At 35.8% G+C, this 18,065-nt stretch overlaps 1 protein-coding gene across 1 annotated transcript in view; it reads right to left on the reverse strand.

Moving 5' to 3' along the window:
• Nucleotides 1–18,065, reverse strand: part of HEATR5B (HEAT repeat containing 5B) — a 99,553-nt gene that overhangs the window by 53,859 nt on the left and 27,629 nt on the right. Inside the window, exons 17-21 of the mRNA XM_039257216.1 lie at nucleotides 15,153–15,258; nucleotides 12,574–12,764; nucleotides 5,659–5,818; nucleotides 3,396–3,585; nucleotides 1,197–1,366 (exon numbers count right to left, since the gene is read on the reverse strand). Of these exons, the coding sequence (XP_039113147.1) occupies nucleotides 1,197–1,366; nucleotides 3,396–3,585; nucleotides 5,659–5,818; nucleotides 12,574–12,764; nucleotides 15,153–15,258 (817 nt within the window). The remainder of the gene's footprint in view (nucleotides 1–1,196; nucleotides 1,367–3,395; nucleotides 3,586–5,658; nucleotides 5,819–12,573; nucleotides 12,765–15,152; nucleotides 15,259–18,065) is intronic.

Below are 18,065 nucleotides of genomic sequence, written 5' to 3' on the forward strand. Positions count from 1 at the left end.
ACAGAATCCGAAGCAGGCTCAAGGATCTGACTTGTCAGCACAGAGCCCAATGCGGGGTTCGAACTCAGACCACAAGATCATGACCTGGGCCAATGCTGGACACTTAACCGACTTGAACCACCCAGGTGCCCCAACGTAATTCTCAAAGCCAAAAAAAAATCTCAAGTTTTAATACATCTAGAAAGTCTGCACGACCCCTCACCTGGCTGACTGTCCAGCTTCATCCTGTGCCCGGGCCCTACTCACTCCTTCTCTCTCAGCTTAACCATACTGACTAAACAGTTTCTAACTCCTTCCCATCTTGGGGCCTTTCACATATTTTTTCTCTCACCCCAAAAACAAATGCTGTCTATATCAATGCCATGAATTCTCTCAAATTAACTCTTATTTATCACACCTTAAATATCGTTTTTTTCAGGGAAATCTTTTCTGAATGCCTGGATTCTGACAGGCTCCCCTGTTACATGTTTTCCTATAGCCTTTTCTAGCAACTGTCATTTTGGTAAATAATTATTATCGACCATGTTCCTGTGTAAACTATAAATTGTAGCATGACAGAAACTTCATCTTGTCTCATCTACAAAACATATCTCCAGTGTTCTGCATAGTACGTGACATATAGCAGGCTCTCAGTAAGTATTTATTAAGTGAACAGATTAATGAATGTGATGACAGTAATAGGCCCTGAGAAGTTATCAATCAAATTTTAGAAGACAAAATTCTTAATGTGAAAAACTATGATGCATCCTTAGCCAAGAAATAAACAGTTCATCAAAATATTACTTAAATGGTGAAAAAGGAAACCAGTAAATAAAATGAACAGTCATAAAATGACTATCGAAGCTGAAACTCTAGAATTCACGATAAAGGAAACACATTTTTCTGTTTTGGGTCTAGTTTAATCTTTTGGGAAACATATTTGGAGATCTCTAAATAAATCAATGAATTTGAGGGGTGCCCGGGTGGCTCAGTCACTTGAGCATCTACTTCCTGGTTTTGGCCCAGGTCATGATCTCACGGTTCGGGAGTTCGAGCCTCTGCATCTGGCTCAGTGCCGACAGACTGCCTGGGATTCTCTCTGCTCCTGTCTCCCTGCCACTCCCCTGCTTGTGTTGTCTCTGTCTCTCTCAAAATAAATAAATAAACAAAAAAAAATTAAATGAATAAAAAAATAAATGAAGCAGCTTTATACTTACGCACAGGCTAGGAACAAGACTAGATAGATTGACATGTCTTGGTGCAAACATGTGAAGCTGCTGAAGGCAAGAAATGGCAGCGGCTTGAACGAGCGAATCTGAGTGGTCCTGGGTTATTGCACAACCCACCAAACAAGAAGAACGAATGGTGGAAATTGTTGCCCCATTCCCTAATAGCAAAATAAAAGAAAATGCAAAATACAATGATTAGTATTACCAAAAATAGTTCTAGAAAACAATTATCTTCTAAATAACGTCTCTTTCTGATTACTATTCAGATTGTTTTGAAAACAAAAAGTCTACGAAGTCCACAGAAATGATTTCAAAACATGACTGTCTATGGATGACAATAATTATCCCTTTAGATTGAGCCAGGTTTATATATACTCCCTAGAAAACTATATTGTCTTTTAAACCCATCATTGTTTTATTTGAAAGAGGCAGAAGATTCCTCATTCTGTTTCTCTGTTCAACCAATATTATCACGACATTATTTAATAACTTTAAATCCTATTTTCCCAAGATTAATGGAAATTTTTACAGAGATAGGATAACTGTAGTATTATATACTCACATATAAAAATGGCCTAATTGCCTAATATAAGTGATTTAAAACTTTTGCCAATGTAAAATAAAAAATAATTTTATGGACATATAAGGAAATCGTAGCCACACAGAGTCACATTCTAGTTTGAAATACACACTGCCTCCTTATCATTGCATTAGAAAGCACTTGGTAAACACCTATGTTTAATCAAAGGCAAATATTTATCCTGTATATATATTTTTTTCCTTCATAGTTTATTGTCAAGTTGGTTTCTATATAACATCCAGTGCTCATCCCAACAAGTGCCCTCCTCCATGCCCATCACACCCCTTCCCCTCCCCCACCCCCATCAGCCCTCAGTTTGTTCTCAGCATTCAAGAGTCTCTCATGGTTTGCCTTCCTCCCTCTCCCCCACTATTTTTCCCCTTCTCCTCTCCTGTGTATATTCTGATGATAGCACTGGAAGAATTATCACCTTTCTCAAAGAGGACACTGAGTTCAAGAAAAAGACATGTCTAAATCATGTATTTTCCAATTTCTAGCATTCTTCATTAAGATCTTTCTGTTTTGTCTTCTTTCTTTTTTTTAAATATCTGTCTGGATGGAGGCAACACAGCATACTGGTTAAGAATGGATGTAGGGGCGCCTGGGTGGCTAAGTTGGTTAAGCATCCGACTTCGGCTCAGGTCATGATCTCACGGTTTGTGGATTCGAGCCCTGCATCGGGCTCTGCACTGACAGCTCAGAGCCTGGAGCCTGCTTCAGATTCTGTCTCCCTCTCTCTGACCCTCCCCTGCTCACACTGTCTCTCTCTCTCAGAAATAAATAAAACATTAAAAAAACATTAAAAAAAAAAAAAAAGAATGGATGTAAAGGAAACTGATTTGGGCTCCACCTCTGGCTCTGACCCCTTACTAGCTATATGAAACTTGGAAAAGTTCTTAACCTCTCCCTGCCTTAGAGTTTCATCTACAAAATGGAGAGCTATACCTATCTTAGGATGTTGTCAAAATTAAGTGAGATAATGTGTATAAAAATCTTGACCCACTTACAGCATTTACTGACTGATGGGAGAAAAAGTGAAAACTTTGAACATGGCTGGTACATTCAGGAAAAATTCACAGTAATTTTCTGCCTTGTATGTTTCATTCAACCTTTAGTAAAATTATGTCAGTGGAACTGTGTGGTCAGAATATGGGCCTTAGAATCATACTTATCTTCTCGGAGCTTGCTTCCTCACAGAGAAACTATATAACATTCTCTCCCTTAATGCAGTGGGTTTTCAAACTTTGATCCTGAGCTTTAGAGTTCAAAGAAACAGTGAAGCAAAAGTGTATGAAGACAAGTGGATGCCACTCTGGACACAGGAACTCCACCTGTATCTTGTTTTCATGGAGATCCAGGTAGAGTATAATCTGGAAAGGCTTTCTCTGCTCAAGACTTCAAATAACAGTCAGTTATAGGTACATTGTAGGGATTAAATTCAATGCCATATGTAAAAAGAAGAGTCATAGGTCTTTGGTAAATAACAAGCATTCAGTACATAGTAATTATGATTATCATAAGTTTTTATTTAGCAACATGATAGTGACATTCAGGAAACTGAAAGATAGCAAAGTGTAGTTCCTTTCATTTAAGATGAATTCACTCACCTTGGAGCTCAGGACCAACAGTAGTTATAATGGCACCCAAGCATCTCCCCAAACATTGATGAACTTCTGTATGTGAAGGTGGAACTGTCAATAGCAAGGTAAGAACTAGAGATAATGTTGGTTCCACATATCCACGATACATTGGGCCACTAGAATCCACTATAAGAGCAAGTGAATGAAGAGACCATGTCTGGAATGAAATATAATTTTATTTAGTTGTAAGGAATCATTAGAGTATACTGAATTGATTTTTTCAACTTAAATTTTAGTAAATACTAACATCTTACTTTTTAAAAGTTTATTTGTTTTGAGAGTGCACACGTGCAAATAGGTTAGAGACAGAGGGAGAGGGAGAGAAAATCACAAACAGGCTCCGTGCAGTACAGAGACTGACACAGGGCTTGATCCCGTGAACCGTGAGATCATGACCTGTGCCAAAATCAAAAGTTGGATGCTTAATTGACTGAGCTATGCAGATGCCCCTTGAGTTAGGATTCTTTTTTTTTTTTTATATTTTTTATTTATTTTTGAGAGAGAGTGTGAGCAGGGGAGAGTCAGAGAAAGAGGGAGACACAGAATCTGAAGACAGGCTCCAGGCGCTGAGCTGTCAGCACAGAGCCCCACGCAGGGCTTGAACCCACGAATTGTGAGATCATGACCTGAGCCGAAGTCAGACACTCAACCGACTGAGCCACCCAGGCGCCCCGAGTTAGGATTCTTAAAACAGAAGACAAATTAGGGAAAACTTAATATCTACTGTACTCTTCTTGTGCAGATATACAGTAGTGCTAAGGGAATACATTGATACAAATTATAGTAAAATGTACTTTCATATAAAAAGAATCATATAGGGGCGCCTGGATGACTCAGTTGGTTAAGCCTCTGACTCTTGATTTCAGCTCAGGTCATGATCTCACAGTTCCTGTGTTCAATCCCCACATTGGGCTCCACACTTTCAGCTTGGGGCTCGCTTGGGATTCTCCCTCTGCTCCTCCTCCCAATGCACACATTCATTCGTTCTCTCTCTCTCAAAATAATAAATAAACTTTAAGGAAAAACAGAAGAATCATGTTGAGTGGTCACCTGGAGTGTGGTTTTAAGAAATTAAAAAAAGGGAAGGCTTGAAAAAGGTGAAGACTAAAGAAAGAAAACTACCACTTGCTCTTTGACATAAAAGAAGAAAGCAGCAACTTCTTAGGTAAAATAATATTATTGTTGTGTTATTTTCTTCCAGTCTACTATGAAAGCAATATTTTTTTAAAGAACAGTATAGTGCCTAATAAGTAATAAGCTTACTTAATTTTTGTTTCTAACGTTTTCGGGAATTTTGGGCTTTACATAGCTGGAAACTTTTACCAAAAAGTCAAAGGCTAACTAAGCCTGTAGACTAGAAGCCTCTGGTGGATTTACTGCTTGTCTAACCATGAAGGAACTGTTTATTAATAAACTAATGGTATGTAGTAATGGCAACTGCATTTGTCTCTTCTCCCAACTTGCAGTCCCAATAGGAAGCTGGCAAGTCGAATGCTACTGTAGTCATATACTCTTAGTATTTTTAGGTGCATCAGTGCAAGGTGGCAAATCCAGAGTGTAGTATACTTTCACACATGTGAAGCTCTTGCCTTTCATTGTGGTTATATTTATTTGTATATAAAATGTTCAAGGAGAAACAAACAAACAAAAAATTCCAAGAGAACCCTTGAAAATTCAATCAAAAAGCCCAGACCTGAGCTGGTGTCTGAGTGGCAAGAGAGATGACAGTCATTAAAAGAAACTTGATCAACTCAGCAAATGTGCGCCTGGGTGCAGTCAGTGAAGCTTCCGACTTCAGTTCAGGTCATGGTCTCACGGTTCGTGAGTTTAAGCCTCACATCAGACTCTGTGCTGGCAGCTCAGAGCCTGGAGCCTGCTTTGGATTCTGCACTCCCTCTCTCCCTGCCCCTTCCTTAGCAAAAGTAAGGAAATGCAAAAAAGGAGAAGTAAGTACAAAAGACAATAAATTAATAAAAAGAAACTATGTTTCGGGAAATATATATGAATGGGTTAAATTCCTGGAACAAGACAGATTTAAGACTAGGTTAAAATACAAATTCCTGTTCTACACTTTTACAAATGAGACTCATAAAACAAAATGACAGAGGAAGACCCTAGTAACATTTTTCTAAACAAATGATCAGAATCATTACTATTTTACACAATAAATAACAACAGTACTAAAAATATTATTTAAAAGTGTCATAGTAAAACAAAATTAGCATTACACCTGGACTTCAGAGGATGTTCCGTCTTGTGCGAGAGCCAATAAAATGCTGACGCTGGTTTTCAGATGTTGTCCTGAGCCGATACCACCAACGTAACGATGCAAGCAACCCAGGGCCAGTGAGTGCCCAGTTCTGGATACAACATCTCGGGCTGATTTCAACCTGGGAAAATAAGTATATGTTTCAGAGACTGGCCTTTCTATTTCTCGATGACAATAACAAGCTTATGAGTCAGAGTAGAAATGGGATTTATTCTGGAAATCAGAAAAGACTGCAATAGTGGCTACTTCTTTCTCCACTCCCTACCAAGAGTTAGAAATTAACTTAAAATGGTTGGTTAGAGTCACATATTTCATTTTAATTTTAGAAAAAAATTTGAAAGAATCATAACTTCTCAGGTTTTAACATTAATTATTCCTTGAAAAGTTAAGAATCATTTGAAATATATTTTTATTATTGGTGTTTTAAATAAACACCAAGTGCTTTTATAGTGGTTTTAAAATCTAAAAGACAGTGTATCTCTAGTTACAAAATTACAGAAAATGTTAACAAGAAATTCTCTACAATTATGATCTGAACCTCTTTAACATGCATCAGTCTTTTTCTTTGTGAAATATATCTAATGAATTAAAAAAATATAAAAGATATTGCAGATTACTTAAAAATAAGCTTTATTGAGATATACTTACATAGAATAAAACATCACCAATGTTAATTCTTTTCAAGTATCCATAGAACATTTATTAAGATAGATAATTAATTGAGCCAATAAGGAAATAAAACATATCAGAACTTATGGGATGCAGTTAATGTGTGTATCAAGGTGAATTTATAGCATTAAAAACCTTGTATTAGGAAAGAAGAAAGGTTTTAAATAAATTACTAAATCTCCACCTTCAGAACCTAGAAAGATAAAAGTAAACTGAACCAAAAGTAAGCATAATGAAGCAAGTTATAAAAATAAAGCAGAAATCAGTGGAAGAGAAAACAGAAAGACAACAGAGGAACTCAATGAAATCCAAGGCTGGTTTTTTTCTAAAAGAATCATGACATTGATAAACCCTTCAACTGACTACATAAGGAGAGAGAGAGAGAAATACAGACAGAATGTATATTGCTTCTTCTTTTGGGTATTCTACAAATGTCAGTTAGGCCAAGCTAGATGACTCTGTTCATAAAAGCTTTATTTTTAATAATTTGGGAGGGTCTTTTCTATTTGTTACTTAGAGAGGAATGCTGAGATCACCAAATATAATTGTGGACTTGTCTATTTTACTTTCGCTTCTATTAGGTTTTGTTCCATGTATTTTAAAACTATATCATAAGATATATATACATTGATAATTACTATGTATTCTTGGGGGAATTGGTCCTTTTATCATTATGAAATCACTCATTTATTCCAGCAACAATCTTTCTACAAAATCTACTTTTTCTGATAACAGAGCCACTCTAGCTTCCTCTGAATGAGTGTTTTCATGGTATATTACCCCTTTTACTTTTAATCTACTTCTTTCTTTTAAAGGGTTTCTTGTAGATAGCATACAGTTAGATTTTACTTTTTATCTAATCTGACAAATCCTAACTTTTATTTATAATGTTTAGACCATTTATATTTAATGTAATCATCAGCATGGTTGGGTTTAAGTCTACCTTATCGCTATTTGTGCTCTCTTTGTCACATCAGTTTGCTTCTTTTTCCTTCTTTCCATCTTCTTTTGGATTTAGTATTTTTTATGATTCCATTTTATCCCCATTATTGGTTTATTAGTTATGCATTTTTGTTTTTTTAGTAGGATCTCTGGAGTTTAGAATATATATTTCTAACTCACTATGATATACCTTCAAAGAATATTATAGTCCTTCATATATCGTATACACAGAGTATGCCACCATTTCTTCTTTCCATTCTCTGCACTGTTGTCATGTATTTTACTTCTCTATTAAAATCCTACCATACATTGTTTTTGCACGAAAGAGACAATTATCTTTCCAAGGCATTTAAAAATTGAGATTAAAAATAGTTTGCAGACTCTGTTGCCCAGGAGTTGCCTGTGCCACTTAACCACGTTCTTCAACATTGCCACCGATGGTAAGCCCTTGCGCTGCATCACGTTGAAGCTGTCTGAAAAAGTTTGAAAAACAGTAGAAAATTTTTATGCTCTGAGAACTGGGGAGAAAAGATTTGGTTATTAAAGCTCCTGCTTTCACAGGCTTATTCTGGGATATATGTGCCAGGATGGTGACTCTGCATGCCATAATGGCACTGGTGGCAAGTCCTCTATGGGAAGAAATTTGATGATGAGAATTTTACCCTGAAGCATATAGATCCTGCCATCTTGCCCATGGCAAATGCTGGACCCAACACAAACAGTTCACAGTGCTTTTATCTGCACTGCCAAGAGTCAGTGGTTGGATGGCAAGCATGTGTTCTCTGGCAAGTGAAAGAAGGCATGAATATTGTGGAAGCCATAGAGCACTTTGGGTCCAAGAATGGCAAGACCAGCATGAAGATCACCATTGTTGACTGTGGACAAATCTAATAAATTTGACTTGTGTTTTATCTTAACTACCAGACCATTCCTGTTGTAACTCAAGAGAGCACTCCTTCATCCCCTTCTGCTCTTGCTGTAATCTTTGTATCTCACTGCAGTTCTATGGGTTCCATATTTTCCTTATTTCCCTCCAAATCTAGCTGGATTGCAAAGTTAAGTTTATGATTATGAAATAAAATCTAAACAATAATCCAAAGTAAAATACAAAAAAAAATGAGAATAAAATAATAGGTCACTTTAAAACAGACTTATAAAACATAAGTCATTATATTTATCCACAAAGCTACTACTATTGGCATTCTTCATTTCTATGTTACATTCAAAATTTCATCTCTTTTTTTTCTTGCAAAAAGCTTCTTTTAATACTTCTTATAGTATACCTTATAAGCAATTGATTTCCCAACTTATCACAGTCTGAAAGTCTTTATTAAAACTTCAGTTTTAAAAAGTATTTTCACTGGGTTTAAAGTTCTGTGTCACTCTATTGCCTTTTGCTTGCAGTTTATGATCAGAAGCCTGCTGAAATTGTTATCTTTGTTCCTCTGCATGATGTCTTCCCCCTGCTGGCTGCTTTTATGATGTTCTCTTTATCACTGGCTTTAAGAAATTTGATTATGCTATGCTTTTCCTTTGTCTTTATTCGACCTGGGGTTTGTTGAGGTTATTGGATTTGTAAATTTATAGTTATCACCAAGTTAGAAAATTTTTGTCTACTATTTCTTCAAATAATTTTTGACCTACCCTTACTTCTAAGATTTCAATTATGTGAATGTAAGACAGCTTGATATTGTTCTAGAAGTCACTAAGACTCTTGCTCATTTCCTCCCCAGTCTTTTTCTGTGCTTCATTTGGAATAGTTTCTATTTTTCATGTCTCCAACATCACTTTTTTTTCTACTGCAATGTCTAATATTCTGTTAATCCCATCCAATGTATTTTTTTTCATTTGAGATATTTTACATTTCTAGAAGTTTCTCCTGGGTTGTTTTATGAATTTTATTTCTCTTTTCATCATGCTTGGGTTTTTCTTATACTTTCTTTAAAATAAGGAGCATATTTATAATAATTCTTTCAGTATTCTTCATGGATAATTCCACCATTTCTTCCATTTCTAGACCTATTTCCAAAGACTGATATATTCTCCTGGTAATAGATCTATTTTCCCGCTTCCTTACACATCTGGTAAGTGTGAACTGGATAGTGGGTACTACAAATTTTATGATATTAAGTGCTACTTTAGTTGTATTTCTTTAAATACCATTGGCCTTTGTTCTGTAATGTACTTAAATTAACTAGAATCAGTTTGATTCTTTCAGGCTTACTTTTAAGTTGTTTTAGGGTGAGTCTATATTGCCCTCACTTCTAAGGCAATTTCCTTCTGAAGATTCCATTTCAGGAGGCCTTCCCAATCTGGACGGCAGGACCTGTTTTCAGTTCTGTGTGAGCTCTGTGGATTGTTTCATCTGTTCTTTTCTGTTTTGTTTCTCCCTGGTCTGGGGCAGTTCCCTTGCACTTATGCACATAACAGTACTCGGCCCAAGACCTGAGATGACTCCTACGCTCGCAGCTCTCTCTGGGCAGCTCTTCCCTCTCACATATCCCACCCCACACATTCTAGCTACGTTGGCCTCCCCAAACTCCAAATTCTTTCTCCTCAACTCAGTTAGGTTTGGGTTTCCCATCCCTGCATTTCAGCCTGAAAATTCTCCAAGCAGCAATCCGGGGCAATTACAGTGTTCTGCTGGTTTGTTTCCCCTTTCTCAGGGATCACTGCTCTGTGCTGGCAGGGTCTGAAAACCACTGCTTCGATTATTTTATCTGGGTTTCTAGTTGCTTAAGACAGCAGCAGAAACCTAGCCCCTGCTCTTCCACCATGATTGGCAGTGCGAGGCCTCTCTATTTTTTTAATGTTTATTTGAAAGAATAGATTTCATTATTTTATTCACATTTAAGTAGCCATGTGGAGAGTTTAAAACAGAACTAACCTCTACGCCTCATTTTGGGCAATGGAAAAGATTAAATAAAAGAATACATGTAACAATACTTTTTAAGCTATAAAATACTATAACTCATAATCATGAACCAACACAGTCAGTTACTGTTAGAAAACAGGATAAAATACCACTAAGAACAGAGGATCTAAAATAACAAAGATGTCTGGAGAGAAACTTTGGTTGCATTTTCAGAACCGTATTATAACTCTCAGTAAGCCATCCATGACCAGACTTCTGTGAAACCCATAAACCTAAAATAAAGTCAAGAGATAGAAATCCATCACCAAGACTCCGGTTGGTTAGTTTGTCTATGGTGGAGAAAGAAAAATCCCAAGTGTTGTCACAAAACACATGTGAAGAAATGTAATGAAGGAATTAAGTCTACCTTTAGCAGTATTTCTATGCATCTCTCTATGACTCAGTTTCTCCAGAGCAGTCATTTTGAGGAAGGAAAGGAATTAAGAATGAGCGTAATCTGTGAACTCTACAGCATTATACAGATTAGAAAACCGCCTTCGTGTTGGTACTTTTCAAAAGGTAACATCTCTGTGAGATAAAGAGCTGGGTAAATTCTCAGTGATAATTAACCATTCAATAAAGTAAATAATCTAAGATATAAGAACATACATCACTCAGAGGTCTCAAAGTGATTTTCAATTTGAATGGAAACAAATTCAGCCAGTGATGACTTTTATCTTCTTCTAAACTGGATCTTAGGCAGTTGAAGCAACTCCCTATTAACTAAAACGGCTTATGGGAATGACTCCAGTCTAAATGCTAAGATGGCATTCGATGTCTGTGGGTAAATGTAGCTGACAGATCTGTAGGTATAAATGCTTTTGGCTTTTCATGGTCAGACATTAAATCCACAAGAAATAGTGTAGATGAAAACATTTTGCTATAATGAGGCAGGAGGACATTGACGCTTTTTCAAAATACACCCAGATTCTGTCGAATATAAGATACCAGAGATTTTTAAATGTACCATTCAGTATAAAAGGAAAAAAATGCTGCCAAATAATTATGACATTTTGTAGAGAACTGAAAACAAATTCTAATTTCAGATGAATTGCAAAAATGGGTAACTTAAATTCCATATAACAATTAACTTCAGATCATAGTCAATTATATTGAAAAGCTAATGAACCAAGGCCCTGAAAATACTTGCAAACCATTAACCAGACAGATATAAATATGAATGAAAGTCCTGTGTTTCACCAGAATAAGTAAAAAATAAAATACTCCTATAGGTACTGAAGATACTTATAAATTAAAAATCCTTGAACTAAAAAAGAAAATTACTACTCTGGAGATTTTCAAAGGAAACAAAAAAACTCCTATTTTACCTATTGTTAACAGAGCACAAACCATTAAACAGGTAAGACTGGTTGTATATCTAAAAAATCTTTAACAGAAGTTGGATTTCAGAATCAATGACATACTTGGAAAAGCAAAACTAATCTATCACTAGAAAAAGGCAAAAGTCATCCTACAAGAAGATCAAGTGTCAGGGACTATTTTATCTTCTGCTTGCTCATATTATCCTTAGTGATTCAAACAATACACTAGGGCATTACCCTATAACCAAACTGTCGCTCATGTCTGAAGACAGGGAAAAGCCATTCTCATATAACAAAGAATTCAGAAAATACTTTTTCTTCAGAACTACTGCTTCACAACCATTGCTCCCCTCCCCCCCCACCTCTCTCATTAAAGGTTGTGGCCTAGTTTGGTATAATTAGTACTCAGAATATACAGTGATTAATTTACATAACTCAGGTATGATTTCTTGACCACAACTGATTTTCAACTTCTCTATTTTAAGTACTTGATGAACAACCAACCAAGAGTCATTAATAACAGCATCATCTTAATCATACTTATTTGGAACTCTGAGATCACTCTTTTTAATTAATATGCAAAGAAATCCTTAAAACCTAACGCCAACTTTTTCCCTGTTTCAGGGATAATTTAAAAGATGATAAACTTGCTGGCACTTAGAAAAAGAATGGCTTATTCAAAAAAAAAAAATGAATAATTAGCAAAAAGAATAATGTAAGGAGCAGAGATAAGGGACTTCCAGAGCAGAATACATATAACTAACTGAGAGAGGTCCTATTAACAATCCTCTTAATTCCATTATGTAACATTCAAAGGCTGAAACCTGACCACATTAAAAGTATCTATAATATTACAGATTCTAGAGTTTAAACAATTACTGAAATAAAAATTAAAATAATCATAAAAAACAAAATTTTGTCATAAGCTATACCACATGGAAAGCCTATCACCCAGTTAATATAATTATTGATCACTAAAAAGACATCTTTGTCTCTATGAGAAACTTGTCAGTAAAGAGACCCACTTACTTGTCAAAGCTATACTGGGCCATTCTAGCAATGAACGTTGCTTCCCCAACCACCTGAGCCATTCTTCCAAGGGCTTCCCCTGCTGCACATCGTAAGATGGGGTTTGGGTTGTCAAGAGCACCCATAACCAGAGTCAGAGCAGATTTACGAACTTCCTCGGGCCCTAAAGTACTTTTGTTCTCAGCCAGGCCCTGTGGATATTTAAAAAAAAAAAAAAAAGAGGAGGGGCAATTCAAAATTCACAGTAAATAAAAGAAGTGCATCAATCTTTGTAAATATACATGTATCTTCACCTACTTTTTTCAACCATCTTTTATTTTTTAATTTTTTTAAGTTTTTATTTTAATCACCCAGTGCTCATCATGACAAATGCCCTCCTTAATCCCCATCACGTATTTCACTCATCCACCCACCCACCTGCCCTCTGGTAACCAGTCTGTTCTCTATAGTTAAGAGTTTGTTCTGTGGTTTGTCTCTCTCTTTTTCCCCTTTGCTTGTTTGTTTCTTAAATTCCACATATGAGTGAAACCATATGGTACTTGTCTTTCTCTGACTTATTTCCCTTAGCATTAAACTCTCTAGCTCCATCCATGTCATTGTAAATGACAAGATTTCATTATTTTTGATGGCTGGGTAACATTCCATTGTGCATATACACCACATTTTCTTTATCCACTCACCAGTTGATGGACACTTGAGCTGCTTCCATATCTTGGTTATTGTAAATAATGCTGCTATAAAATAGGGGTGCCTGTTATCAACCATCTTTTTTTTTTAAATTAAAGTGCAGTTGACATACTGTACAAACCTACAGTTTTAGGTATACAACATGATTAGACAATACTATGCATTAAGCTCTGCTCATCATGGTAAGTGTAGTCACCATCTGTCAATGTACAGTATTATTAACTGTATTTCCCATGCTGTATTCCTATGACCTATTTATAACTGTAAGTTTGTACTTCTTAATCCCCTTCACCTATTTTACCCAGTCACCTACCTGCTCCCCTCTGCAGTCATCCTTCACAGGCATATACTATGCCTAGAATCAATACCTGTTAGTCACTTTCCTAAACATGATTCACAACATGATATATAACAAGCCTAGAGTCAATCAGCCCTCAAATGAACAATCCCTGGAAGTATCTTTATCCAATGACTAATGCTTTTTATATATAAATCACTGCTTTTATGTATAAAGGATGCTGTACTATTAAGTCAACTGGTATTCAACTGATTGACATTTATCATTAGAACTTTAGGGAAAGAAAAGGGTTGATGAGTATGAAACTTTGACATGTTTATATAAAAACTCCAGAGAAGATAAGTATATCATCAAGAGTACATTCAGTATACATAAAAAGATAAAATAAGGTAAAAATAATCAGTAACAATATTAATACAGTTTGCTCCTCATGTTAAATGTTAATATCTCTGTTCTAGGTACACCTACTTGTCATGGAACTTAACTTACATGAGACGAAAAATCCAATTCATGGTGCCTGGGGAAAATGTTAACTACAGCAGAGGCATTACCAAGCAAATCTATGAAGATATGTATACTGTAGAGCAATATTACAGTTGGTTTGCTAGCCTTCCAACCACTGAAGAAGACTATGACTACTCAATTCTTTTTTAAAAAACTCAGATGTTCATATTAGCTGATGGTCTCTAAATAGGGCATATACTAACAGTTATATAAATGATACAAACTTCCATTTCTATACCATATGCCAATGTCCATTTTCCCTGATGCTTACAAAACATGATTTAATTATGCCCATTTAAACACTTGTACTTGCTGTCATTCTAACAGTAAGACCTTGTAATAACCTTAGTGCTGAATAATAAAAAAATTTTTCAAATATGTCATGAGAGACTATAGGCTATATAAAACAGTCCATGAACTCTGACAGATAGGCAAAATATTGGTGATTTCACTTCATATATGTAGAAACTGAGGTTCAAAAGGTTAAAGGAATTGCACAAGACATAAACTTTATCTAGTTAACTTTAAGGAGAATATCAGATTTCATTAGTCAGACATCTTTGAAAATTCCAAAAGAATTTACTAGAACTTAGAAAATCTGAAAGATCAGATCAAAAAATGAACTCTAACATTATTAAAATATAAAACACTTATTTAGTTGCAATGAGCCTAACAGATTCTAATAATTTAAACTGATATAAAAACATAATTTTCAAGTGATACACATTTAATCATCATAATGGTCTAGAAATACTTGCCTTATTAAAAGCATTTATTAAAATCTTAGTTCAGAATACTTATTTTTTAAAATTTATTTTAAGAGAGAGACAAAGAGGATGCACATGCTCAAGTGGGGGAGAGGGACAGAGAGAGAGAGAGAGAGAGACAGAGAGAGAGAGAGAGGGAGGGTGGGGGGGGAGGGAGGGAGAGAGGGAGAGGGAATCTTAAGCAGGCTCCATACGCAGTGCAGAATCCATCTCGGAGCTCTTCCCACAACAGTGGGATCATGACCTGAGCCAAAATTAAGAGATGCTCAACCAAATGAGCCACCCAGGCACCCGCGGAATACTTATGTTTTAAAAGTAAATACCTTTAGTGCGCTAAGAACAGCAGTAAAAATATTAAGCTGCACGGCCTGCTGACGGACACCTTTGGCTTGTTTAACACATTCAGCAAAGTGGTCCAACATTTGTAATCTATAATAATAAAGATCACATCAGCAAAACTTTTTATTCAAATATGGCTCAAAAAACAGACATACAAAGAGTATAAGCTAATTGGTAACAAATAATGCCCGGTGCTGTCTCATTTTTATTTCATTCCTATAGCTGGTTCAAATCAGATCTCCTCCTCCTGAACGGATATAGGGACATGTGGTTTTTAACTAGAACCAGGCAAGGGACTAAACATTAAGTTTCATTCAATAAAATAAGGTCATAATTTCAGTGCCTGGCATACAGTAGGTGCTCAAAGTTTCTTGAACAGAATTAACAATCATTAATTATGCATCTGTGTGGAAGATTTTTAAGTTGGAAATTTTAAAATGTGGCAGAAATTTTTCTTCTTTTTAGAATACACTCCCATGGAAGAAAATCATACCTCATGTCCTATTCTCAGAAGCTAACTAGGAGATCTTTAAAGGGATTTAGCTGTGGTCTTTTTTTTTTTAATGTAAAAAATCAGAAGTGAATTTTTTTATTTCAAATTTTTTTAAATGAGACAGTCAGAAAAAAAAAATCACAGCCATTTGAGGCTATTCTGATAAAAGAGAATGAGATCATTTCAGATTCTTCTAAAAATAAATCAGACGGGCAAGGGAATCTGGGAAGTTGGATTCAGTACAAAATAACTATGACCTAAAGTAGGAAATCAGGATCTCCCTAAGGTCACTATAAGGATTTAAGCTCAATTTATAATAGGCCATAGGTCTCAGGTCAAAGTATTCTTCAGAAATCACATAGGAAGAAATCATCTAATTCCTTCAGTAGGCACTCCAGTGAGAGTTACTGGGGGGCTAAAATTGACTCTCTAACACTTGCTCTGACATAGATCCACATCTTCTATGGATGAGTAAGCGGGGCATCATTCACCCTGCTTTCAAGCACACACATAAGATGACACACAGGGTCTCCAACCCTACTGGAAGCATGATTTACTTATAACTGACCTCAAACACATAACTTTTTTAAAAAGCTTATTTTAAAAAATGTTTTTTTTCTTTATTATACAATATTTGTTTCATTTAATTTAAAGATTAGTAACAAAAAAGTACCATCCAGACATAACTATTCTTACCCTCAGGTACATTTTCTTTCAGATCTTTTTTTTTTAAATAATTTTTAATGTTTTACTTATTTGGGGGGGGAGGGGCAGAGAGAGGAGGAGGCAGAGGATCTGAAGTGGGCTCTGTGCTGACAGCAGAGAGCCCACTGCAAGGCTGGAACTCATAAACTGTGAAATTATGACCAGAGCCAAATTTGGACGCCTAACCGACTGAGACACCCTGGGGCCTCTCAGGTCTTTTCTTTAAAATACCAAACTGGGATCACTTCTTGCCTTTTATCATTTAACACTGTATAAAGAGCATATCAAGGGGCGCCTGGGTGGCTTAGTCGGTTAAGCGTCCGACTTTCGCTTAGGTCATGATCTCGCGGTTCGTGGGTTCGAGCCCCGCGTCGGGCTCTGTGCTGACTGCCAGCTCAGAGCCTGAAGCCTCCTTCAGAGTCTGTCACTCCCTCTCTCTCTGACCCTCCCCTGCTCACGCTGTCTCTCTCTCTCTCTCCTGGAAATAAATAAAACATTTAAAAAAAAAAAAAAAAAAAAAAGAGCATATCAAAACATTGTCTATGTAAAAAAAAAATATTCTAACCTATTGACTTTCCATAAGAGATTGACTCTTTCCTCCATCATTGGATATTTAAGTTAATAATTTTAATATAATTTATTTATTTATAGTTCACCTTGTTCTACAAAAGTGATTTAACATAGTTAAGATAATCCTGGACTCTGGTTACAGCTCTCATAACTAGCTGTATAACTTCAGGTAAACCACAAACTCTTAGACCTAGATTTCCTGATTTAAAACAAGGACATTAAAAAGTATATGCTTTATGAGATTCTTTCCCCTATAATATTCTTCAACATTTATGTGGCAACCAAATGTTCTTAAAGATACCTAGGTAAAGTGAAATTTTACATTGAAAATTTTCTCCTCCAATTAAAAAGCAATTAACCAAGTAACCTAAGCATTTTTTAAAGACAATATTTACATTAGTTTTTATATTTATGTCATCTTTATACACAAACATAACAATGTTTCAAAAGCACTGTTTAAAAAGATTTTTTATTTTTAAGTAATCTCTATACCCAACGTGGGGCTTGAACTCACAACCCCAAAATTAAGAGTAGCACACTCCACCAACTGAACCAGCCAGGTACCCGTAAAAGCATATATTGTTAAACAAGTTATCTGTGAGTGTCAGACACTAATTCATTTTCATTCTCGCTTTTGAAAAAACCACCATAAGTAGATAAAATGCCTATGAAAATTAGGGACGGTGTCTGCGGGCACAGAATATAGGAAACCAAAATGCTCCTATTAGAAAAACAACCTGTTAGTGTCTCAAGTATGACAGACAAACCCTGTTAGAGAGTGGACTTCACGCTCATTAACTTCTTCAGTAATAAAAACAAAAGAGTTAGCAAACTGATGTCTCTAATTAAAGATCTACTGAAAACCTACTTAAAAACTGGCAAACGAACTACTGAAACAAAAATCTTGCTGTTGTAACACAGTCCACGATACAATGGATGCCAGAGGTTAGAGCACAGAGCCAAATCTCAAAAAGTTTCAATTACATGGAATTTTCAAGCGACTTTTCTTCATTGTCTATGTATCACTTATGTTATTAAACTTATAAGCCTATTGTTTAAGTAGTCGTTTACTTTATTGCAGGTAACTAGGATGGGAAAACTTATTGTTTAAATATAACTTATATATATG

The sequence above is a fragment of the Hyaena hyaena genome, unplaced genomic scaffold, assembly GCF_003009895.1.
Source record: "Hyaena hyaena isolate Hyena2069 unplaced genomic scaffold, ASM300989v1 scaffold_607, whole genome shotgun sequence".
Taxonomy (NCBI): Eukaryota; Metazoa; Chordata; class Mammalia; order Carnivora; family Hyaenidae; genus Hyaena; species Hyaena hyaena.